Consider the following 27150-nt stretch of genomic DNA (forward strand, 5'->3'; position numbering starts at 1 on the left):
CATGCCTGACAACGTCAAATAAAAAGAACATCTTTTTGCAAATCATTCAAAAAGAAGGAATAGGTTTGCCTGCATAATGTTAGAAAATCATTAGAGAAACAGATTCCACCACCAAATCTTGTGTAATACGATATTTATCCACTCTCGACAGTTAAATTATCAAATTTAACTGTCTCGAGTGGATAAATATCGTATTACACTCGATGCAGTGGTAGGATTTATATATATGTATATCAATCTTGTTATTGAGATACTGACCCAGTCTAATTATTCACAACAATAAAAAAACGCACAATTAATTTTAAATTTATAGTATTATTCATGCAAAATTTGTTATTCTAACAAGTTTTGTATTTCATCATTGACATAACACTTAGTACACATGCTCTTTATGAAGTGAAGTTTAAAAAAATGTATACCAGATAAAGGTTTTGACCCCTGTTTTCATAGTTCAATGATCATGAAAATGTGATTGTGAAATGCTGTACATTATCTGGTTAAAGTAAGTACATGTATAGCTTGTTCATGGTAGTCACATCAAGTTTTCTGTATTGAAATTTTCTATTTTTCTATTTGCAGCAAGAAGAAATAATTATAAAATTTATCCTAGTCAAGAACTCATTGCCATTGGTAAGTTGAACTACTTTCAATAAAATGACATTCTTTAGAAAATCAGTCTCTTTAGGTAAAAATATTGTCTTAAATTAGAAAAAAAACAGTTATGTCTCTGAATAGTATAGGAAACAACATTTTCCAATTGATCAAAACTATTTTTGTTGTTGTATCCAATTTGAAAATGTAGCAGTATGAATATATTTTATATTTTCATACATTTATTAGAAATATACTATACAATTTACAAAAGTATAATTAACAAAAATCTATTTACCCTGTAAAGTTTCAAAAATAAATAGTTTTAGATTGATAATAAAGTGCATTATTGATGTTTGGTTATTTATGACACAAATTAACCAAAATGTTCATGTAAAAGAAATATTTATATTTGTATTTTATTTTTATTTTTTATTTTAGGTATAGCCAATATAGTTAGCTCATTTTTTTCATCATACCCAGTCACAGGCAGTTTTTCAAGGTGAGTTGAGATTTCCACTATTAAGATCCAGATTTTGTTACAAATCCTTTTGCCTAACGTTTTTCCTAGAAAACTGTTTAGGTGTGGTATTTATTTTAATGTATAGTTAACTTTATCAAACTGTTTCATGTTTTCAATTTTAATATTTTGATTTCAACAAAAAAAAGATCTTATATCTAATAATTCATAGCTAAGAAAATTGGTAAACAGATAAAATATTACTTATATGACAATAAAGATTTTTTTTACAAAATGAAGACTTTACCTATATGTCTTTCTAGTTTAAGCCATTGCCTTGACTGATTTATCTTTTCTTTTGCAGAACTGCAGTAAATTCACAGAGTGGTGTTAGGACTCCAGCTTCTGGAATAGTCACTGGTGCAATAATACTGTTGGCGTTACAAGTGTTAACGCCATTGTTTAAATACATTCCTAAATCTGCCTTGGCAGCTGTTATCATCTCAGCCGTAATACAGATGGTTGATTATGAAATTCCACGAACATTATGGCGAGTGAAAAGTAAGTGTCTTACTTATCTTTGAGTATGTCTATCTGATCATTCATTCCTCCTGTCTGCTTGTCTTTTAGTTCTCGGATTTGCAACTGGTTCTAAACAGTACCAGTGAACTAATTTCACTGAAATTTTAGAAAAACTTCAATAATTGTTCTTGTCTTTTCATATATTTTATAGTTTTGTTTTTAATTTTCAACTGACAAAACATATATTTTATCCATATCTTTGCAATAAGGGAGATGAGAATGATTAGGTACCTGAATTCAATTGTTTTTGTTAAGTTTTTTAATATTATTATTTCTCTTTCAATATTCAATATTTTGAATAATGTATTAATGCTTACGGAGTTTTCTTTTTCTTTTTCAGAACTTGACCTTATACCTTTAGTAATAACATTTATTTCCTCGCTGGCAGTTGGAATAGAAGTAAGTTTAAAAAAAACAGCATCTTTTTAATTTTTAATGTTCAACAATTTAATTAATGCATTATGGGAGTACTGTATATTTGTTTTAAAAAAATTCTTGATTTTTTCAATACATCATTTATTTAGACTCTTAGAATGGACAACATTATGGATTTGCTGAAATGAATTTTTAAATTGATTGGTTATATTTATAATACAAAATAACAAGCAAATTAGTGTTTTATAGAATAGGGAATGGAAACTGAATGTGTCAAAGAGACAGCAACCTCACCAAAGAGCAATCACCAGCCCATGGCCATAAACGGGTTTAAAATGCAGCCAGAAAATCCATAATACATACATTAGTTCAGTGAAAGACTACACGCTAGACTCACAACTATACACACAAAGTACCAAATTTCTATTAAAATTAATCAACTGTATTTTAAAAATAATATCTTTGTTTTTCAGTATGGCATTATAATTGGTGTTGGTATTTCTTTGATTATGTTGTTGTATCCCATGGCCAGACCAAAAATTAAGGTAAGATTCAAATATCGAAAGCTGTGTATCACAGAGTAAATTGGCATTAAATATTAGAGTAAGAGGTGGTCAGATTGGCAAGAATACTGTAAACCAACTTATTTTCGCAAGCGATTTATTTTCGCGACTTTCACGAGTAGAAAAATAACGCGAATATAAATCGTCGTGAATATGTAAACCTTGGATCTTTCCTTATTAAACTTCATGAAGTAAATCAGAAAATCGCAAAATTAAATAGCCGCGAAGTGGTCAAGTAAGGGTAAAACGCGAAATAAAGTATCTGCGAAAATAAGTTGGTTTACAGTAACCAACCATGCAGGTCAAGGTCGTTAAAAACTTCCATTTGTTTGTTGGCAAGGATACAACTATCTACCAGTCACAAAATGATGTAGATTAAAGACTTTAACAATAAGGAAATATATACCTTATAGTAAGCTTAAAAATGCACAGACATTACAAAATGAAAAATAAAAATAATCACATTTTGTATTAACCTGTGTTAAAATTAGTTTTATATTCAAGCTTATTTTGTCTAAATATATTTTTTTGGTCATCTAGTAATTTCAATAATTTTATGCAAGCCCTTGTCTATTTGCATAATAATTATTTTTAGATAGATAAAAAAAAATTATTCGATTCCAGATTTTAGATTTATGCTTTCCAAAAATTGGCAGACAGGTAGATTTCAGTCATTATATGTGGAGAATTTAACTTATGAAATGGGTTGTTTAATATAGGTTTATCTTTTTTGTTGCACATTCAAGAAAGAGAGGGATTTAGAAAATGGTTTCTTCATTTAAACAAGAGGGTAAATGTAACAACATTGCAATGTTTTTGTTCCATTTTTGCATGTTTTATTAAAATAATACTGTCAAATTGCATGTGGCTACCAGTTTGCATTATAAGATTATTGCATGCAATTGGTGTTAAAATTGGAATTTTATTGAAAGTCCAAATTAAAAAGATTAATTTTAGGACATTATGCAGGCGCGGATCCAGAAGGGTGGGGGGTGGGGTCCGGGGGTTGGAACCCCCTTCTTTTTTGGAAGATCAATGCATTTGAATGGGGACATGTAATTGGAACCCCCCCTTTTGTCCTGGGTTAGGAACCACCCTTTTTAAAATGGCTGGATCTGCCCCTGTTATTCACTAAGAGTGCAATAATGTTTTAAATGTGTGTCAAATCTTTACACAAGACATGTTTTAACTTTTCTGTGTTGTTCTGTATATCAGTCAAATTTAAACTGTTCATGCAATTTTTAACTTTGATATACAATTTATCCAAAATAACAACTTTGTTAAAAGTTCAAGACAAACAAACACAATAAATATTATCATTATAACTAGAATTATTTTATATATGGCTAATGAAATATTACAATGTTTAAAAAAAAGATCAGTTTAAACTTTTTTATGAATTTGTTTATAATATAGATTTTTTTTTATCAGAATTTGTACAATCTTATGTATTTTTTTTTACATTAATTACCAGATTCATTTAACATTTCGCCTGTCTTTATAATAACAGGATATTTATTTAATTTCTGCATCAATCTTAACCTTTACAGCATTTTGCAAGAATGAAAAGAAATAGCATAAAAAAATATTCCTATACTTTAAGCAATTATTTTTCAAAATAAACAGACAAAATTTAATACATGTATATTTTTTTCAGATAGTACCAACTGATGCAAACAACATATTAGTATTAAAAATAAATCATGGTTTGAATTTCCCAGCTGTTGACTATATTCTAGAAGAAATGGAACATCTGTCAGAAAAAGGTAAGAATTGTTAATGTAAGCTGTAGTTTTGTCTATGTTAAAGAGAAAGCAACTCAACAACGATTCAGTAGCAGAAAAGAGAGATTTCTGGTGGTTTTAAGTGTGTATTTTTTATTTTGATGACAATGTTTTACTTTCAAAAAAGTTTCACAATGTATGCAGTCCTTGATGTATACAATACAGTGTGTATGGTGTAAAAATCAATTACAAGACATTTTAAACCTTAGGATATTTTTAAAATCTATCTTTTATTCTTACATTCACATTCTAAAAATGAAGAGATAAGGTATGATTGCAAATGAAACAACTAACAACCAAAGGAGATGGATGTAAACAACTTCAGGGTAAAAAAAAATTTGATAGATTTAAAAAATAATTCATCCTATTCATTTAATACCATGCAATAAGTGAAATCACAAAAATACTGAACTCAGAGGAAATTCAAAACGGAAAGTCCCTAATCAAATGGCAAAATCAAATGATAAAACACATCAAACGAATGGACAACAACTGTCATATTCCTGACTTGGAACAGGCATTTTCAAATGTAGAAAATGGTGGATTGAACCTGGTTTTATAGCACTAAACCTCTCACTTGTATGACTGTCGCATCTAATTCCATCATATTGACAACAATGCAAAGTATGTCTCTTATTTAGACTCATTTGTTGTCCAAATATCCCAACAATTTATCTTAAAAATTTATTTCTTTTTCTTTCAGACGGCAGATACCAATCAGTTGTTTTAGATTGCAGTCATATATCAGAAATAGACTTTAGTTCTATACAAGTAAGTATTAAGAAATATTTTTTAAAAACACAATTTATGGGCAATATGTTTTCTGGTCTGTGTGTCCATAGGTTTGTTTGTACCTTCGTTCGTTCGTCCATCCGTCTGTCATGCTTAGTTTTTTGTCAAGGTAGTTTTTGATGAATTTTAAGTCCATTATTTTTAAAACTAAGTACACATGTTCCCTATTATACGATTTTTCTAATTTTAATGCCAAAGTTTTGTACTCCAATTTAACGGTCTACTGAACATAAAAATGATAGTGCTATTTGGGCAGCCATGTGTTATGGACACATTCTTATTTTTATTGTATTTTTGTGCTTAATGATTTATATATGAAAATAAGAAGATGTATTATAATTGTAAATGAGACTTACTCTCATCCAGGGACTTAATGACACGAAAATTCACAATTATAGGTCATCATAAAGCATTCAAAAATGAGCAAAACCCATACTGCACAGTAAGCTATCAGGCCCTGAAATGACAAATGGAAAACAAATCAAAACAGAAAATTGTTTTACATTTCCAAGCAACATAGTCATACTGTAGCTAAAACTATTAACGATCACTCTAATTTTCTTGTGACAATTATTTGACTGATTGATTGATTGATGTTCAATGCCACTTTCAGTACTATTGTTCCATTTCATGGTGGTCAGATTTTATTGGCAGAGGCATCCTGAGTTCCCAGAGAGAATCATGGACTCATATGATAGTTTACAATTATGAAATGACTTATTTTATTACTAATTGAGTATTATTTTTATTTTTTAGTGTATAAAAGAAATGATTGTTGAGTTTGCTAGAAGAGATTCAAAGATTGTCTTTGCCTGTATTACAGTAAGTTACAAATTTGATTCAAAACATTTATTAGAATTTGTTAATGTGTGCCTTGTAAGATATACATTGGCAAAAAGTGTGATTCATTGTCAGGGTTATATTGACCTCGAATTTGCCAATAAAGTTGCCTGCATTCAAGGGTTAAATGAAATAATAGTATAGTAACACATAGTTTATAGTTTTCAACCTGCTTGGTGAATCTGGAATTTGTATGACATTTCATTTAGCCAAACTAAAGGAATGAGACAAAAATTTAAACAAAATTCCATTGCTGTATTAGAAAAAAGAGTTGATTAATTTTTTCCATAATTTTTTTTCCATAAAATATAATACTTCAAGCTCTTTTTAACCCACTGTAAATTCAGAAATTATTGAGATTTTTTTTAGTGTGAATAGTGTGACTGAATGGGTGTCGCAATAAATAAGAAATTGCATTCTGATAACTAAAACATAGATCTGTTAGCAGTTTTCTAAAAATCGCCATTATTAAACTCTCATATTTATCCATTCTTGTAAAACAGAATAATAAATGCATGTAATAATTTCTAAATTAACAGATATTATTTATATTGTTTTAATACTTTTTGAAGCTTTCATTTACAATTCACTTTTTTGAAATTTTGTAATAAATTGCTAAAGTTTTCCATTTATATTAAATGCAAACTCTGATGAGTTTTATTTTCTTCACAGGAAAAAGTATTTCAATACATAGAGTATGCAGACATTAATGACCTTGTGGTCAGTGCTACAATAAAAGATGGCTGTAGGATATTACAAGGTGAGAATTATTATATTTTAAAGCTTCACATAAAACTGGCTTGCTATTATTTATTGAAGCTGATTTTTGTGGATATTAGATAGGAACAATTGGCAAAAAGAAGACAAATACACTTTGTATATTTTCTGTCCTAAGTACCTGGGTACTTATCAATGAAAAAACTGTTTTTGAAGAAAAGCTAAATTATGAGTCTAAATAAAATAGAAAAATGGAAAAGCAGCAGTCCACAAGATCCTCCCATTACACATGATATGCTATTCATATAAATTGTATACAGTTTTACTGGAAATGATTCTGCCATTACAAAACAAGAATGTGTCCATAGTATACAGATGCCCCACTTGCACTATCATTTTCTATGTTTAGTGGACTGTAAAATTGGGGTCAGAACTAATTTGTCATTAAAATTAGAAAGATCATATCATAGGGCACATGTGTACTAAGTTTCAAGTTGATTGGACTTCAACTTCATCAAAAACTACCTTGACAAAAAACTGTAACCTTAACAGAAGGACAGACAGAAGGAAGGATGAACAAAGGACAGACGAAGGACGCACAGACCAGAAAACATAATGTCCCTTTACTATCGTAGGTGGGGGCATTAAAACATGATTCGTTTTCCAAAATACTGAACATTACATTACATTAGTCATTTGAAAAGTTGACATGTTTCATTTGTATGCTTTTCTTGATAGCACGGACAGTTTATTAGAGTGATTAAGATCATGGATTTCACCCAATCAAATCATGATATCTTCCAAGACACTTTTCCAATGAAATATTTGATAATTATTTGAATACTTTTGTTTTAGATGAGTTAAAGAAAGAACTTCAGAATGGTGAATTATCACATACCCTCGGAGAAGCTACTGTTATTGTTGATATTAGCAGCCATTTGTAATATTGAACTATGTGAGATTATTAAAAAAAAATCATTGTAAATACCATAATTCATCAGACTAACTTCATCTTTGTATAATGTGATAAATATTTCATAAAAGTATTTTTATCAAGAATTGTCTAAATATGATCAAATATTTAGACATTTTCTTGATGATTGAATAATGTAATTGTATATTTTTTCAAATGGCTAATGTTGGATATTATATTGCTCCATTTTATAAATGGTACTACCATCATGAACTAGTTACAAAATGTTGTATTATGTAGTGTTGAAGTTAAAAACTTTATCGTTGATTTCATGTCATTATCTCGAGCTGTGATTTTAACTATGGTAATTACTATTTTTACAAATGGAGGCATTTTAAATAATTGTATGTAACTTGAACTTGTTAGATATTGTTTAATTAAAATGGTTTATATTGCCTTTGTGAACAAATAACCAGAATTATGCTTTAAGAATTTATTTCTTGTAAAAAGTGTGAAAATGTCTTTGTTGGGAGATAAATGCTTAAGAAAAGCTGAAAGGTTGTATGAGTACGCATTTTCTATTAAAGTTTCACAACATTATGAATAATAAATTGGATTTCATGCTTTATTATCATAATGACTTTCCCCTTCTTTAAATTATCTGAATTACTTCCCCTTTCTCTTACTTATCTGAATTACTTCCCCTTTCTATATTCATTTGACTTGAACTAGTATTTGAAAAGAAATATATAAATTTACTCTTAGGGATAAAGAATAAATGTAATCAATGAATATGCAAACTTTATCCCTAAGAGTAAATTTATATATTTCTGTTCAAATACTAGTTCAAGTCAAATAAATATAGAAAGGGGAAGTAATTCAGATAAGTTTTCCATGTTATAAGCCACTTGATTTTGTTTAGAATACAATTAGTAATCTAGTGTTTTTCTTCTTAAAATCACAAGATTTAAAGTGTAATGAAGAAAGAATATTTTTTCTTTAGCACAGTGATTATCTGCGACAATATAGATTTAAAGATTAAAGCAGACATAGATGAATGATTTTGTTTGGAAATTAAACTTAAGGAGGATGTTTTGTTTTTTTGTTTATAAGTGCTTGTTAAAAATGTGATCAATATTTGTTTTATAAGAATATATGTATTTTGTAAATGATAATTATTATTATGTATTTATATGAATTTTATATGAATAAAACTAAACATAAATTAGTCTCTATTCCGTGATATGTTTGATGTGAAACTGTCTTGAAATGTTTAATAGGTCTTTACTATGGATTATCAAAGATCTTCTATTCCTTAAATGTCTTGATAATTTGCATTTCACAATTATTTGGTTAACATACAACAAATGCAATTGATGTATTGCTAATGATATCTTAGAAGAGACTACCACAAAAACTCCACATTGTCCAATGAACCATAAAAATGATGTCAAGATTATATGAACCCTGACTGACAGACATGTACACCTTACATGCATTCCACATACCAAACATAGTGGTTCTACTGCCAAAAGTAAATGAGGTAGAGATTATACTACAAAACCTCAACATTGTCAATGAATCATGAAAATGAGGTCATTGGTAAAGAACTGACAGACAGACATGTATATCTTGCAGTCATTCAATACACCAAATATAATTGACCTATTGCTTATAGTATCAGATAAACTAATAATATTAGAAAGGCTTTTTATTGACCAATGAACCATGAAATATAGGTCAAGGTCATATGAACTCTGCCAGACAATGACATATAAACTTTACAATTGTTCCGAATACATGATGTTATCCTGATGTCTCACTTTCTGTGAATTTCGTCAAAGGTGAATGAAAAATGAGTTTAAAAATAAAATGTTGAATGTCCAGTTGCTTGATTGTTTGATGACTACTTAATGGCCAGTGTCAAATGATATGCATGTTAGTCCAGTCAATCTGGCATAAATTTGATCCTAACAAGTAATTGCAACAGAAGATTTTTAAGTTTTAATCTTTAGCATTTTACCCAAAATATACACAGAAAAAAGTCCCATAAAATCTAACTTGAGGAAGACTCAAGAAAAGCAACCAAAAACTGACCATAAAAGACTCATTTCTGCAAAAGTTATCTCCCCTTCCAATGTTAATTTCCATAGAAAATTAAAAATGCTGATTTTGAGTTTTTCTCAAGATAGACATTATGTGACTTTTTTCTGTGTATATAAAGGGCATAATGCTATGGATTATAACTAAAACATTTTCTGTTGCAATTAGTTTGAGGTTAAATCTTAGTTCGACTGGACTATGTTCAGTATAATAATATAAGAACTTTACTTTGTACAAGACTGACACCCTGAGTCAAATTTCTTCTAACTAGCTCAAAAGGTAACAATTGACTGGAAGACAGGTCACTTCTCATGACACATTATTCTGACAAGCCTCAATCTCACTCCAAAATGGCAATTGATTGTTGACTAAACAGCAAATACCAATGTTTGTTAAAGTCTTTGGTTTGATCAAGCTAGGGATCCAACCTAGGATCTTCAACAATACAGGAAAGAATTCTGTCACTTCTGCCACAAGACTATTGAGACCACAGCTTAGTTAAAAGGACAATTTGAACCTTTCTCTCAGTTATAAATTGACTAATGATTCCAATTTTCAGAGAGTAGCGTACCTCATTACAATATCATGTAGATGGATGAGTGCGTGGATGAAGTCTCAAAATGATTTTTTCTTTAATGAGGACTATATAGAACAGTTGTTGGCATGACACGGGTTATGTTCTTCTCATAATATGTTATGATGGTATACTAAACCCCTAACGGGAAGGATTGTGCCTGATGTTCATAAGATGAAATCATAATCTTTCAGTCAGTTTAATTGAAGTCTGGAGCTGGCATGTCAGTTAACTGCTAGTAGTCTGTTGTTATTTATGTATTATTGTCATTTGGTTTATTTTCTTTGGTTACATCTTCTTACATTAGCCTCAGACTTCTCTTGAACTGAATTTTAATGTGCGTATTGTTAGGCATTTACTTTTCTATATTGGTTAGAGGTATAGGGGGAGGGTTGAGATCTCACAAACATGTTTAACCTTGCCACATTTTTGCGCCTGTCCCAAGTCAGGAGCCTCTGGCCTTTGTTAGTCTTGTATTATTTTAATTTTAGTTTCTTGTGTACAATTTGGAAATTAGTATGGCGTTCATTATCATTGAACTAGTATATATTTGTTTAGGGGCCAGCTGAAGGACGCCTCCGGGTACGGGAATTTCTCGCTACATTGAAGACCTGTTGGTGAACTTCTGCTGTTGTTTTTTTATTTGGTCGGGTTGTTGTCTCTTCGACACATTCCCCATTTCCATTCTCAATTTTATATAAAGGAAGAATATCTTAAGGTCCAAATGACAATTAAAAAATTCTCCATTGCTGTCAAATTTTGTGAAACCTTGCAGTGTGGACTAGGTAAGATAAAATAATGAAAAGTTAAATCGTAAAATTACTGAACTACGAAGAAAATTCAAAAAGGAAAGTACCTAATCAAATGGCAAAATCAAATACTCGAGCACATCAAACGAATGGACAACAACTGTCATACTCCTGACTTCGTACAGGTATTTTCTTATGTAGAAAATGGTGGATTAAACCTGGTTTTATAGCTAGCTAAACCTCTCACTTGTATGACAGACGCAAATGTGATGTAACTTTTTTTCATCTGATAAAAAAAATAGAGGAATTTATATGAGGGACATTCCATATATAATTCCTGCCAAATTTGATTCAGACAAACTTGTTAGTTTTAGATTAGATAATGAAAATGCAAACGGTTTCTGTCAAACCATGAATGGACAAAGGATGATGAAAATAGCTCATAGCCCTCTGGTCCAGGTGAGCTTATAATATTATTTTTTTTAAATTGTAAGAGTTCTGCAGAACCCAGTGTCTCCCTTTCTTTTGCTGTTAATCACACACTCAACAAAAATGAGGAAAAAATTAATATAAATATTCCTCTTGATACAATCTTTTGATTGTCAGAAGCTTCTGTCCAAGTTTGGTGCAAATCCAGGAAAGTTTAAGAATCTAAAAAATGTTTTAAAATTTTTTAACTACAAGACTGTATGTAATGTTAGCTGGAAGAAGTCCATTTATAAATAAAATACAGAAAAAATGGTGTTTTTTTTTTACAAAATTTACTTTTGGATACTATCTTTTGATCATAAACAAGCTTCAGAAGGTCCATGTAAAGTTTCCATGCAGAAAAAACGAAGTCCATTTATAAGTAAAATACAGAAAAAATGGAAATTTATTTTTTTCAAAATTTACCTCTGTTTACTATCTTAAGAAAATAAACAAGCTTCTGTTCAAGCATGTGAGATATCCAGAATAGTTGAAGAAAATTACTGGTATTAAAATTTCAAAAACTTTAACTACAGAGTGAATATTTGTGGACGACTCAACCCACGCTGACGCTGGCGTAATGTAGGATCACTATGTCTCGCTTTTTCAACTGAAGTGGAAGGCTCGTCAAAAACAAATAAGAATAATAATACCTTGTTTATTCATAATCACAGATATTTTATCTGTTTGGCAACAAAGAATGACTGACATATAAAAATAACAAATCATATAAATAAAAACATAACAAAAATATGGTTCAGTAACACTGTGCACAATTAAACTTAAATCAATGTAACAAAATTTTACTCTACTTTTGCAATGATCTTCAATACTGGAATGTTGCCATTTAGTGTGAGTACGAGATGTATGAAAATGATCAGATATTTGATGAGGATGAAGGCATCATATATTTTTTTTAGCATTCCTCCAACAAAACACAGTAAAAAAGTAGGGCATTTTTTTCTGATGGAGAAGCTTTTTTTACCCCTATTAACAATCTTCATCCCAAACCAAGTTTTACACAGAAATTTAAAGGTTTAAATGTGTATCGCTCTACAAATAGTGAAATGATAAAATGTAACATAAGTATTTTTAAATGCATAGAAATATTCTGGATGCTTATTTCCAAATACATGGGTTGTAAAATAAGCAATGTTTTGCACAACTTTTATGGTTTGTTGAATTAAAAAAGTGAAATTTACTATTCTTTAAGGTTTGTGGAAAACACTAATTTCTTCATGGTTTATGAAAAATATGAATGAATCTATGGCCTTGATATATTAAAACTCATTATTAATCTATGATATATATGCCTTTCATTGAGTATTTAACTTTGAGGTTTCAGTGAATAATGAAATCGTTGGAAAATGTGTTACCTATGAATTTACAGATTGCTATAGACATATAACATAAAGTTTTAAATGCATTTGTTTACAGCTTTTCAAATAGATATGAAACAAGTTTTAAAACTCATCATCACTATTTTGAATACAATATGAGATTCATTTTACAACCTTCCAAAAACTGAGATCATTTCATAATATTACAAATTTAAATGACTTCTGATATCCCATGATGCACTTGGTTGCTATCTGCTGAAATTAAAATTAGAACTGTTCCCCATCAGTTTTTCATATACTGCACTATGTAATTGAACTTGACCAGTGCTCCCAAAAAAATGTTTACAAATATTACAAATTTTAATGACTTCTAGTATCCCATGATGCACTTGGTTGTCGTCTGCTCTACTCAAACTTCACTGGTTTTCTGCCTGCTGGACCTTGCTCTGTTCCCCATCAGTTTTTCACATACAGCTCGATGTAATTGGGCTTGTCCTTTGCTCCCTACAAACTTTTCATCATCTCCAGGCTTTCCCAGACTTTTTCCTCTTTGGGGCAACTGATGCTGTTGATGTCGTTGATGATTTTGCTGAAAGACAAGAGAATATTTTAATGATAATACTTTATCTTGATTTCATCAATTCAACCCATATATAGGAGCATGAACTGCTTAACCTTATGGAGGCACATGAGTTTCAATTGTAGAAGGAGGGGTCCTGATCATGAAATCCCAAAATCCTGGGCTTAAAAATATGAAATCCCGAGGTCCCAAAATTCGAAAAAAGACTTCCCGGATCCAGAAAGGATCAATCCCGAAATCCTGAGCTTAAAAACACCCGATCCCAGAGTCCCGTTAAAGGTCCTATCCCCCTCATTGTATTGTACAGATTTATTTTGCTCTATCTTTAGTTTTCTGTGTAATGTTTTATCTGTTAAAAGTAAAACAAATTTAAAGAAAATCATTCATCTCTAAAGCAATCAAAACAACAGATATGCTTATTATTCTTTTTGTATGCAAAGCTTTTTTAGTGTTTTGGAAAAGAATTTCCATTGTTTATTGATATCGTAAATCGTTTCAAAATAAAATTTGTGTACAGATATAACAGGATCTTAAAAACAATTTAGAAGTTATTTTCCTTAGAGCTATGTCTGTTAAATCAATAGAATTTTTTTATAGTCAACTTATAATTTCTAAAGAAGTTTTGAATTAAAAATAATAAAATGTTATCTACTATAATCCACACTTAGTACGAGTAATGATTTAGATTTTGATATCGCTTCTGATTGGCCAAAACAAAATAATTCCTCATCCACTACAATTCACATTAAATATGAGCAATGATTTAGAAATTGTTATAGCTACCAAAATGGCTGCCATTAAATATTATATGACATGATGTGCAACCACACACTACACAATAATTAATCGAGCTAATGAAATTTATTTTCAAGATTATCACATTTATACTCTAAAATGCATGAGTGCAATGATAGTTAATTTATGATAACCAAAATGTATTATGATAAAAGAATGTATATGACATTAATGAAGCAGTTAAAATTAATAAAAATAAAAAAGCCCATTTATTTAAAGCTTTTACCTCATTTTTTCTGTATCTTGCTAAAACTGGATAAAACCGAAAAATGTTTCAAGGTTGAACCCAAAGAAAACAATTTAAGCAAAATGAAATTTAACCCATGTGAAACATGATGTCTTGATGATTAATATAAAAAGTAGCTTATATTATCAAGTGCATTTATCCATCATCAGTGAGGTTTAAGTTACTTAATTCTGAAGTCAGCAGAGAATGCTTTATTGTTTAAAATCGGTCAAATAAATTAAGCCACATAGTTTTAGGGGAACATTGCAAGTCTAACAAGTGTTAACTATGTTCAATTGTTTTAGCCTGATAAAATTATTATATTTCTCAATTCACCAGATGATTTTTATAATGCTTCAAAAAATTATGCATAAAATATGTTATCAACCTGTACTAGCTGTTTTCCTGGTTTTAGGTGCTGCTGTAGCTGCTGTCGTCTGCTGGGTGGAAGGATTGGATGTTTGGTGTACTGGATGCTGATGTTGGACTGGCTGACTTGGTGCTGTTTTTGGACGAGTTCTTGTTCTGAAAAAAAAGGCAATTCTATGAATTTCTTATATCTAATATGGACTGGCAATTAAAAAAATATAAAAAAAATAAATATTTCAACTAATTGATCAAAGTTATAATCGAGTATTCTATCTCCCAAAAACAAAATCTTTTATAAAAACTGGTTTTGACCTCAATTTTTTTATTTGCATGATAATGAACAAAAAGAGATGTTGCGTGCACGAACTCAAATTATACCAAGGACCCTTATAAATATCTGATTTGTTCATTGATAAAGCCTGTATAGTGACCAATGGTTGTTATTTTCTGTGTCATTTGGTCTCTTGTGAAGAGTTGCTTCTTTGGTGGCAATCGTACCACATATTCTTATTTTGATAAACACATTATTGTTCAACCAACAATCACATCTTTAGGTGTTTGTTATTTCTCTTGCGATTCATTATGTTAATGTCATTGTTGAGTGAAATTCAGTTTTGTAAAATAAACTCTAAAGTAAGGATTTCTGTATAGTTTTAGACAATTGAAAATGACAAATGTACCTCCTAAATTAGGTGCTTTCGATAACAAGAAGATCTCTATATACCACCTTCATTGTACATCATAGTTATACAAACATTTAAAACGAGATTTGTTCAAACTCAATTTTAAAAGTCTTCTTAAAGGGGCACTAGCTACGAGATATATAAAAAATATTAAGTTTGATTTTCTTTGTTCAATCAATAATGAAAGTGAAATAGTGAAATAACAATTCGTTTTTTGCAGCGAAAAAGGTTCAATTTTGTCAAATTACTCTAAGAATCATTGTAATTAGGTTTTCACTTGCAAGTGAATGAGTGGACCTCTTTAAATTCGTATTCATGTGAACTTCAATTTAACCCCTAGCTAGAGATTGACAATGCATGGATTGTACGTGTACTGGTTATTTAAAGAAAAAGAATGTAAACAATGAAAGTGAAACTACAGTAAATCATTTGATTACTAATTCGATGCACATTAAATCATTCTTATACGGTTAAAAGCAATGAGAAACATCTATTTTTAATCTATAAATTAAAACCAAACAGACCTATATAAATCCAATTGTACGTGTTGGTTTAATCTATTCATATCTTTATTTATGTTTACATCGCTTATATGGTCATCTGAGGTCAAATCAATAGTTAATTAGATGGCGTCTGAACTAAAATACATGCGAAACAAACCTATATTTTATCTACACCATGCTCTGTAAACTGTTTATTTTAGACTTTTGATAGTGTGGATTAATGTTTTACATTGTTATAAATCAAATTTGAGAATTTGAGTCAAATCGGTGACCATGAATTTGACAGCTAGTGTCCCTTTAATTTAATGGCAAAGTAAGCTTTCTTTTTTTGTTTGACAATGTACCTTGCTGTGGTGCTGCCACTCTGTGATGAAGTATTGTGACTGTGTGAAAGATGAGATGGTTGTAGAGCCCTGGATAAAAGAAATTGGAAGTGTCTTCTCAAAGGTCCACTGAAACATCAATTGTTTTTAGGAGCGATAGTTAGGTAGCATGCATAACAGTTAGAAAAGACAACTAAAAGCATTAAAGCAAAACAATAAGAGCTAGTGAGACAAAGTTCTCAAATTTGGATGAAGCAAAAAGGTTGGTAAATCTCTATATATAAGATAGAAAAGGAGGAGAGATATGCTAAGTGGACTATTTGCCCAAAAAAAACCTGTATCACAAAAACAGGTGAGTTTTCTGCATATAAATGAGTAACTGCCAAAAAAAAACCTGTAAAGTCTTTTAAATCTTATGAATATTGAGAATATAAAGATTTTATTGTAAAAATAAATTTCACAGAAAAAATTTTTTTTTTTTTAAATTGGATTTTAAAAAAAAAAATCACATTTTGACACCTGTGAGTACATATATTTCTGTGTTTGGTTTTGACTGAAGTTGTTTGAAGTCATTTGTGCTTTTGTTGGGCATGAAATTAACATCAGTAGGTTCAGGGATACATATTCTAACAGGAATAAATTTCCTTATAACTACTAGTTATATGTGTTAAATGATCAAGTTGGATTATTTTCAATTTGTAAAATTTCAAGCAAGCACAATTTTGCAAGTTCAAAAATGGAAGGATCCAGTACGCTCATAAAATGTTGAAAAGATGTTAGAAATCAGCTTATAATTAAAAGAGTTTTTCTGGTAATGGAAATGGTATCAATAAAACAAATTGTTAAACAGCGAAAAAAATATACAATGTTAAAGAATAGCTGCACTAATCAACATTCTAATTAAAACAAGCATGCATACAATTCACAATAAATCTAAACTGTATTAAATAAATCAAATAATTTTACAATACCACACATGACAGCTGTTACAATTTTTTGCATATCAAAATTTTTTGCTAGAGCCATTTTCATACATATTTTGATGTTGGCACCACTCCAATATTAAAATATTTGTGAAAATTTCACTTTTTTATATGTTTTCATGTATAATTTTAATTTCCAGGTTCAATTCATGTGTCTTGCACCATGTGCAGATAGACTTAAAGAAATTGATGTTGCGAATCTGGCACCATGTGTTATCATTCGCATTATGATGGTCTCATCTGTTATTGCATAGAATGAATCATATTCCAAACACTTATAAATCGATTTATAAGGTTTAATATTTATTATCTTTTTCAAACTATATATTTAAGGAATGACTGGAATATTTTTCTGTCTACGAAGAAATAACATAAAAAATTTGGTGCACACTGAATAATGCGCGTAGCGGGTTATTTAACAGTGTGCACCACATTTTTTATGTTATTTCGAATAGACAGAAAAAATATATCAGTCATATCTTATAATTTAATTCAAAATTCCATTTTAAACCATAGAAAACCATGAAAAAACGTCGACAACACGGTCACATGACTAAATTATGTCTATGGGCTCATAACAAAATAACGTCAGCCAATCAGAAGACGTGTTACATCCAAAATTAAATTATATAGATATAATTGTCATGTAGTATCCGTGTAATCAAGTTTGAAAACATGTGTTGATCTGTTGTAATAATTGAAAATTTACATTTACTGTTAGAAGTACTCTTTAAATTTGAGATATTGAAAATAACTGATTCACTATAGCGATACTAAAATTTCAATAAAGAGAATAGCATTATTTTTGTATCTTTTTAGATTTTCCAATAAAATCCAAAGTTAAATAAAAGAAAGACAACTCTTCTTTATATCAATTTTGTGATATTTTTTTTTTAATGTTTTATCACTTTCAACATACCTTAAATCTGTACTTTCTCTGTGACATCTTTCATCAACATGGGGTGCCGACCTTGGTCTGATGTCACCAAACACAGCTGATTCAGCCTCTCTTTGATAAAGTCAAGGTATAATAATCTCATCTGTTATTGCATAGAATGAATCCTATTCGAAACACTTATAATTCAATTCATTAGGTTTGATTTTTACAATTTTTTTTAAAAGATTTTTAACAAGAATGTGTCCACAGTACACGGATGCCCCACTCGCACTATCATTTTCTATGTTTAGTGGACCGTGAAATTGGAATAATCGTAGGTGGGGCATAATAAAAATCATTTGCTAGACACATATTTTTTGTCTACTAAAGAAACAGACTTTATTTCATTAACAACAAAAGTTCAAAATGTTTCTAGTTTAGTAGATCAAAGGAGGCCACTTGATTTTCTGTTTAAAACACTCATGACTTGCCATTTGCACACTTGTAGTAACTCTGATTAAACTCCAAGATGAGCCTTTTGGCAAATTAAATGGTTCCTCTCATATGAATCATTAGCAGATCCAGGGGAGGGTTTCGAGGTTGGAACCCCCTCCCCCTTTTTAAAAAGGCTGAATCGGCCCCAGTAAATTGTGATGCAATTGAGGTCTTTGACTGCTTATTTCTCCTTTATAAATTCTAGTGGCCTTTGCTCATTGTTGAAGGCCGTACGGCGATCTATAGTTGTTAATGCTTGTGTCATTTTGGTCTTTTGTGGATAGTTGTCTCATTGGCAATCATACCACATCTTCTTTTTTATATTTTAGAGCATACCATAAAACTTATTGACATTACCACTTGATCTTTTTTCAATGATAAATAAATTAATGTTTAGTAAGGATACTGTGCTTTTCTTTTTCTTTCCATGGCCTTCAGTGTGGCAGAACTGATCCTTGGCTGTGATGATGATACACTAGATCTTGTTGTAGCACCCTATAATTCAAAGATTTATAATATAGTGATCCTAAACATGAAAACTAATTCTTCTGTGCATCAATATTTATTAACATGATCAATACAAACAAAAAATTATCTTTCTGAAAGGCATTCCAGATGTTTTGTTAAATTGTTTTTATTTAATCATAAATATTTATTTTATTTATTTAAAATTTGACTTTGTGCTTCCCAATTATTTACAAATCCATTTATTCATACAAATAAAATTATCCTGTTACATCATTTTGGGACCCTTTATAGCTTACTGTTCAGGGTGAGGCTCCATGTTGAAGACCATACTTCGACCTATAATGATTCACTTTTATATATCACTAGAACACACCCGCGAAATCGCGGGCATTCAGAGCGTAGTTTAAAGTATGTAAAGTGTTGTTGGAAGAATTTTGTAAAATATTGAATGACTGGAAAATTTCAGCAAAAGTATCATAAGTCATAGGTTATTGGGGACAGGAAAATGCTTTTTTTTTTTTTTTATCCCTCCTCCTTTATTTCCAATATTCCCATTTTTTGGTTCTCTATCAATTTCAATATGAACATACATTTAGTATGTTATGAACATTCAAGTAAGGAGCCTGTAATTCAGTGGTTGTTGTTTGTTTATGTGTTACATATTTGTTTTTCGTTCATTTTTTTGTACATAAATAAGGCCGCTTGTTTTCTGGTTTGAATTGTTTTACATTGTCAGTTTTAAAACTGAGTATGCGGTATGGGCTTTGCTCATTGTTGAAGGTCGTACGGTAACCTATAGTTGTTAATATCTGTGTCATATTGGTCTCTTGTGGAGATTTGTTTCAACATGGCAATCATTCCACATCTTCTTTTTTTTGTAATCAATGAATTTTGTAAAATTTTCAGAAAAGGTATCAAAAGTTCACATGAATAATTGTAGCGCTTATCTGTATATTATGAACATTCATTACTATATAAATATAGTGTATTTACTTTCAATTCGAATTTTACTAATCGATCCATAGTGGTCATTGATAAAGTATACAGACCCTCTCTATTTAATAAACTCTGTGAATGTCGTGGATAGTTAACTTGAAAATGATAGCAGATAGAATTTTGAAAATACACTTTATTCTTTGTATATGTATGTTCAAAGTATACAGAAAAACGCAAACCGGAAGACTAATCTTACTTATAATTTCGTCCAATGACGGAACAATATCCGGATGCCCTTTTTCTCCAAAAATAACTCAATCTGAATAATCATATGAATGGATGACAAATGCCACTATGCACTGTACCTATAGGACACAGAGGCGTGTTGATTAATTTATTGTGGAAAGAAGAGAAGCGACACCAAAAATGAGGTCTACTCGTTTAATTTATATATCATGACTTGAATGGAGAGTTGTCTCATTGGTACTCATACCTCATCTTCTTATATCTAAATGAATTTCATTACTTTTTAAACTTTACTGTAAAACATTGAAATTGTCCCCTTATAAGAACAAGTAAACATCTTACACTTTCTCTGAGCCGTCTCTCTTCTATCACTTGTCTGTCATGATCTATAATCTGCATTCTCTCCCAGACTGGTATGTCAAAAAATATCTCATGTACGTCTAACAAAGCTGCCTGCAGCTGAAACAAAAATAAATTTGAAAACATTGTAAACAAAAGTCTTGTTTATGGCAAACATAAGCACAGTTTGATAGCACAGTTCTGGTGAAAGTGCTAATATCTGACTCATTATCTCAATCCCTTTGATCCTTCAGTGTTTATTATATTTGTGTTGCTTTGTGATGTGTTTTGTAGACCATTATTCTTTTCTTTTTGTCATGGTATTATTTGTTTTTGTTTTTTCCGAAGGATTTTTATTGTCCCCTTGTATTTCAATAGCTGTGAAAAGTATCAAATGCTTCAGCTACAGCATACATTTGACTTTCAGTATCTCTGAAACCTGGATACACATTCTACTACATTATTTTGACAGAGAATATATCTTTACCTGTGCAATGATTCTATCCAGCAGATCTCTATCTTGATTGTTGACTTGCCCTTTCTTAATGGGAGTTTCAGCTTGGAAGCTTCTTGCAAAACATTTGGTATCCTACAATAAAAAAAAAATTAAAAAAAATCTTTCATTCATTATTGCAATTGTTTAGTAATGGACCAAAATATGAATTTAATTATTGCACTTTAAAGAAATGCCATGAAACAAAAAATACTTTTCAAAATTAAACGGAAATTTGCATTTTTAATAGGGAACCAATTCGTTCCAAATTTTTGCCATTACTCAATACAATTTACCTCCTTCAAAGCCCTTTCAGGACAGAATTAGGATAGTCTTACTTAGGGGGAAAAAGTTAAAAGGAATAAAGGATACAGGAACAATGTCAGAAAATATGAAATAAATTTGCACTTGCTACAAAACATGAGAAAAAAATTCCAGCAAGTTTTCTTCCTTTTTCTTTTAAAAGGTCTTACAAGTAAATTTTATATTTTCTAAAACATAACATAATGTATATATTCATTCACAACCATAAAATGACAAACTACATTTTTACAAGATTGTGCAACATAAAAGACATTATTAGCGCAACTTACACTAATGGTCTTGACAACTTCCTGTACTTTTTCTGTGACTAGCAGACGACGTGTCAAGTATCCTTTCACACAAGCTGATACTCTATCAAAACAGTGCTGTAATCTGGGATCAAATGCCTGAAAAAAATTATTGCAAGGATGAAGTGATGAACATTAAACCAAGGAGCTGACTTGCAATGCATTTATACTGTTAGAGTTCATGAAATGAATGCTTATAGTTAAATACAGTGTTTTATTTTGATTTAAATGTCATCAATAAACTTGTACAATATAATATTATGCATCACGGTTTTACTGTAGACTAATGTTGCTTCAAAAAGTTCACATTCCTTTATTTAAACATGATGCTTACAGTAAAGAAGAAACAACTAAATCAGTTTATTTTAACATTAAAAAAATATTTTTTACTTTTACAATATAGAATTTGTTTCGAAATAGAATATTTCATACATAATTTATAAGGTGTGAGCCAAGGTTCCATGTTGAAGACCATACATTTGTACGACTAATAATCGTTTACTTTTACAAATTCTGAAATAGATGGAGAGTTGTCTCATTGGTCCTCATACCACATCTTATATCTATGTATCTTTCTGAAAAATTTAAAAATTTTAAGAACTTAAAAACTACCGCAATACACTAAGAACTTACAGACTCTGGGTATACCATTGTAGAACTTGTCCAGGCATTTTGAACCTCCTTTACAGGAGAGTGCAAAACTGGTTTATAGGCTTTAGGTGATGGTGTGGAATGGTTAAACTTTAAAGACTGTTTAGGCGTGCCTCTGCTGAACGTGCTAATATCTGACTCATTATCCCGATCCCTTGGGTTAAAATACAAACTTGGACTAGATATATAAGAGAAAGGTTTCTGTTGTGTAGAGTAGTTGGCAGGCATTTGCTGAAAAAGAATATATATATTGTTAATCATATGAACCATGTGCCTCTATCATGTCTATGCCACATCTATCTGTTAGTTTCTATTGTTAAGTTGTATTCAAAACTGATAAAACTTTGTAATTTAACATGTTGAATTTGAAAACTGCTTTTAATTCTGTTAAAGTTTCTTTGTTCTGATCTGGACTATATATAGTCTTTTTTTAAATAACTTTCATTCTATTTACACAGCACATATATGTATTTTTGATGTGAGTTTTAAATATGAACTCTTCCTTTTCTTGTACAGTTGTATGATGACTTATTTTATGATATAAGCTGTGCATGCTGTGTTTATTGTTAATTCAGAAATTATTGCGTGCATTTATTATTGCGATTTTGTCATTTTAGACTTAAATGTGATTTTATTTTTTACAATTTTGATAACAATCCTGTTTAGGTTATATAAAATATTTCAAAATGTGAGTTTAAATTATTGCGTGTACAACTGTGTCACAATTTTCGCAATGATAAAAACCTCACAATAATTTCTGAATTTACAGTTATCAAATTTGGGGCTGAAACAATATATATTTCAAAATAATGAATTCACAGTATACAAATACATGACATGGAGATAAGTAGTGTATACATAAACTTGATAATGGTCACATTTGTGGGTTTATATAAATACCAAAAGTTATAGTCGACAAGTTAATTATACTGAAATCATTTAGTATACATGTAATGCATAACCTCAAAATATGAACAAAAAGTAGAATTATAATGATATGTGTTATGAAAAATATTTCGATCAAATCAAGATCAAATTCAAGAATTGAATCATTCCAAACTATTAAAACCCCAACGAAGAATTTACCCCTAATACATTTAACATACATCACTTAAAGGTACTTTATTCATGCATTGTCATACTGTTTTTTTGTTATATAAACTAACCTGAGAATAAACAGGTTGACTAACATTCCCTGGAATTTCTGACAATACCGACTCATTTGGAAGGTATCTATTTCCAGAAGTTGTAGGAACATAGCCATTGGCTGAACTTTGCTGAACGTAACTGTTTGTAGTATTTGTAGGGAAGTAACTATTGGGAACATACTTGTTGACAGCACTTCCTTTCGTGTTTGGCTGTTGTGACCCAGCAGACGTGAAGCTGTTACCATAGTTACCAGCATTCATTTGAAATTGATTGTTCACTGAAATATTCTGGTTCGAAGGATTAGAATGTGGAGGGTTCATAAAATTTTGAGCAGAATCATTGTAGCTATTCACAGAGGTATTTTGAAGATTGTTTGCAGAAAATTGACTAAGGTTGTTTTGTTCAGAAAATGATGTGAATAATTCTTGCTGTTCACGTAAATGATCATGATGCATTTCAATTTCTTCCTGTAGATTCATTTGTTCACGTCTTTGAGAAACAAAAAGTTCTTCTAGCTGTTGTTTTTGTTGCTCGATAAGATGTTGACGAATTTTATTAAAATGATCTGCTTGAATTTTCAACATCTCTTCCTCACTTAAGGTTTCAAATGATTGAAGAGTTTCTGTAAATGATTGTACAGCTTCTCCAATGTCATAAGGTCGTCTGCTTGTATTACTGCTCTGAATGGGTTTTTGATTATTTTCTAGCACATCTTCAACCGGGTGCGGCTGCACTTGAGACAAATATCTCTGAATATGTTCAGCTTTTGCATTTTGTTCTGATGATTCCGATGTTGGAACACTCATATCATTTTGAGAAACTGATACAGGTTCCATACTTTCTGGCCCTATATTCATTTTTGTAATATTTCCATTGGTCTGAGAATATTGCGGACTTTGTTGGTTTAATTTTGCTTTTAATAAAGCATCTGAGGGATGCTCAAGAGTATATGATCCATGTCTCACATGTCGGTCTAAAGTTTTAGGAACAATATTCGGAGATATTTGACTTCCTGTTGGAAGAATATTTTTATTGGCAGAAGTTCCATGAGACAAATGTTTTGATTGGTTCACATCACCCATCACATGACCCGAGCCTTCTGTAACAGATGATGAAACTTTCATAACTTTTTCAAAGTCAGTTCTGTTGGCATCTGAATAAATATCGTTTTTGAAATAATTCCTTTGAATTCCTGATATAACATTTTCCTGACTCTCTTTCAAAGTACTTCCTATTGATCTATCATCTGAGTCGTTGGAACGTTTTCCAGTTAGCATAAATATATTCCCATAAGTCTGATCACAACTTTTATTCAGTTCTCTTTCAAGTAAGTTCAGCTTATCATCCATGTCAGCAGGAATTTGTTTTTGATACACGTTTTCATTTTCCTTGTCCGAAGTGTTATGATCAATTTCAGCGGTATAAACATGAAATGGCATTTCCTGATCTTTGAAAAAACTTTTCGGAGTGCCACCTGGTGACTCTTCTGGGCTCAAGGCAACTTTGCTTAACATAGATCCTGGCTGTCCAGGAAATAAATTATTTCTATATGGCTGTGTTGTTGATGTACTGACCTGAGGTACTGCTGACGACCCCAGGTCGTTTACGTTTTTTTGCATCGGTTTTCCATTTTGACCTTGATTTGATAAATCTGAAGAATTTGCTGACCCTGTATGTCCTGTCAAATCAGCACTACTTGATGGAGTTATATCCATTTTTCTCACAGAAATTTTATCCTCTACAGATTGACTAGCACTAGTACTTATTTCGGTAACGAATGAAGAAAAATGAACAGTATTTTTCAGTCCTTTTGGACTCATGCGTCTGCTTTGATTTGTACCAACTGAACCCACAGAGCTCATCACTGAAGAATTCACACCAGACTGGTTAAAACTAGAAACACTAGCCTCTACTCCATCTTTCCCAGAATTTCCTGAATTATCTGACAATGTAGGTGAATGAAAATACTTTTGTTTCGTTTCCTCCTCTTTATTTTTAGAAGGACTTTTAGAATAGACAGACTGTTTCATATTATTTTCTGTAGATGAACTACTTGATGTAGAATTCAGAGTTTCACCTGTGTCCTGCAAATTGAGATGTTTGGAAAGTTTGGCAAGAACTTGACCTATCTGCTGCTGTTTAACAGAGGTCAACGGCAAACCGCTAAATTCTTGAGGTAAAGAATTACAATCATCTAAAGATGGATAGTCATTTAGTGACTGAGGTTCTTCAACTTTTGGTTCTACTGGCAACTGCCTCCTCTTTGAGGTTTCTTTTGTCATTGATTTGTTTTCTGAAGGTGAAGTTTTCCTTTCAGTATTTGTAGCAGATGATTTTGGCTGTTTTTTCTTTTTTGCAGCAAGGAATTCCTGTCTAAATTTTTCTGGATCAACTTCTGGTGAGTATTGTGTTGATGATAATTCAGGATTACTTCCTGCTGTTTTATGCTGCTTTTTGAGTCTATGGATTTTAGGGGATTGTAAAATTGGTTCTTCCGGTGATAAAACAAACCCCTGGCTCTCCCCTATTTCATTACGACTTATATCTGGGTCTGAAGCACTATGTTGATTGGCCTGTTGCCAAGCAGACTTTTTCAGTCTACGAGAATTTCTGGAAATTCCACTTTCTGATTTACATGATAAAGAATTGTCATCATCAAAGTCTCTTAAATCAGGATTAGAAAATGAAATTCTACCTGTTATCAGCAAATTTGAACGTCTAGCCTGCAATTCTGTCATTTTTGTTGAAGGTGGTTTTGGAACAGGATATGATGGGGTTCCTGGGATTTTTGCAGGATTTGGCAGGGACGACATTGAACTCGATTTTTTCAAATTTGATAAAGCTTTTGCCTGAGACTTAGATGAAGCTTTTGGTTTTGATTTCTGCGGGGTGCTTTTTGTAGTATGAACGGGAGCCGGAATTTTTGTTCGTTGTTCCCTGACAAATTTGTCAGATTTGTTCACAGATTTTTGTTCTTCCTGGCTTTGATCTTTCTTTTTTGTATAAGACGGCTTGGATTTTTCAACCTTCACTGTTTTTTCATTGTTAATATTAGTCATACTTTTGCTTCTATTATTTGAAGAAAGACTATTTGTTTTAGAGATCCCAGCTGGGGATCTTGATGAATTTACACTTTCAGGTGACCATTTTGAAGAAACGTCAGTTCCGCTTGAGACAGGAGAGGAATCCACAGAATCGGAAAGTCTGCTATTTTGCTTTTCCTGCAATTAAGATATATAGTCAATATTTCAAATTAGTTTTGATATTAATTATCAAAATTGAAAAATAAGCTTTATTCAAATTATCTTATTTTCTGCGTTTCTGACTATGAAATATTTTCGAAACAGATGCCAAAGAATTTGATCCAATGAAACAAAAACAATGGGGTTAAACAAAATGGCAAAAATGATTTAAGTAATTGTTATTGGATGTATATTATTATTAAATAAATCATTGCAAACCATAAAAAAAGTATATAGGTTTTACAACAAATGTGTCAAAAAAAGCAAACTTATTAACAATAAGCAAAAGTGTAGTTGCTACCTGAGAAACTAAAACATGCAAACCCAAGT

General features: G+C 30.8%; 2 protein-coding genes across 9 annotated transcripts in view; one reads left to right on the forward strand and one right to left on the reverse strand.

The window, feature by feature from the left end:
- LOC134725161 (sodium-independent sulfate anion transporter-like) overlaps positions 1 to 8845 on the forward strand; it is a 46254-nt gene extending 37409 nt beyond the window's left edge. For all 4 annotated transcript variants that reach the window (XM_063588756.1, XM_063588757.1, XM_063588759.1 and 1 more), the window contains 10 exons: positions 580 to 630; positions 1033 to 1093; positions 1416 to 1612; positions 1974 to 2032; positions 2482 to 2553; positions 4229 to 4337; positions 5059 to 5126; positions 5904 to 5969; positions 6660 to 6747; positions 7560 to 8845. In XM_063588756.1, the coding sequence (XP_063444826.1) occupies positions 580 to 630; positions 1033 to 1093; positions 1416 to 1612; positions 1974 to 2032; positions 2482 to 2553; positions 4229 to 4337; positions 5059 to 5126; positions 5904 to 5969; positions 6660 to 6747; positions 7560 to 7648 (860 nt within the window). In that variant the 3' untranslated portion in view covers positions 7649 to 8845. The remainder of the gene's footprint in view (positions 1 to 579; positions 631 to 1032; positions 1094 to 1415; positions 1613 to 1973; positions 2033 to 2481; positions 2554 to 4228; positions 4338 to 5058; positions 5127 to 5903; positions 5970 to 6659; positions 6748 to 7559) is intronic.
- A 3308-nt stretch (positions 8846 to 12153) lies between these two features.
- The window catches only part of LOC134725162 (uncharacterized), a 43747-nt gene continuing 28750 nt past the window's right edge, over positions 12154 to 27150 (reverse strand). For 4 of the 5 annotated variants that reach the window (XM_063588763.1, XM_063588760.1, XM_063588762.1 and 1 more), the window contains 10 exons: positions 23596 to 26799; positions 22412 to 22660; positions 21761 to 21877; positions 21162 to 21263; positions 20678 to 20794; positions 19092 to 19180; positions 18233 to 18322; positions 16352 to 16459; positions 14841 to 14977; positions 12154 to 13440 (listed from right to left, as the gene is read on the reverse strand). In XM_063588763.1, coding sequence (XP_063444833.1) covers positions 13370 to 13440; positions 14841 to 14977; positions 16352 to 16459; positions 18233 to 18322; positions 19092 to 19180; positions 20678 to 20794; positions 21162 to 21263; positions 21761 to 21877; positions 22412 to 22660; positions 23596 to 26799 — 4284 coding nt within the window. In that variant the 3' untranslated portion in view covers positions 12154 to 13369. The remainder of the gene's footprint in view (positions 13441 to 14840; positions 14978 to 16351; positions 16460 to 18232; positions 18323 to 19091; positions 19181 to 20677; positions 20795 to 21161; positions 21264 to 21760; positions 21878 to 22411; positions 22661 to 23595; positions 26800 to 27150) is intronic. The other variant, XM_063588761.1, reaches the window with a different exon arrangement.

This window comes from Mytilus trossulus, chromosome 7 (assembly GCF_036588685.1).
Source record: "Mytilus trossulus isolate FHL-02 chromosome 7, PNRI_Mtr1.1.1.hap1, whole genome shotgun sequence".
In the NCBI taxonomy this organism is placed as follows: Eukaryota; Metazoa; Mollusca; class Bivalvia; order Mytilida; family Mytilidae; genus Mytilus; species Mytilus trossulus.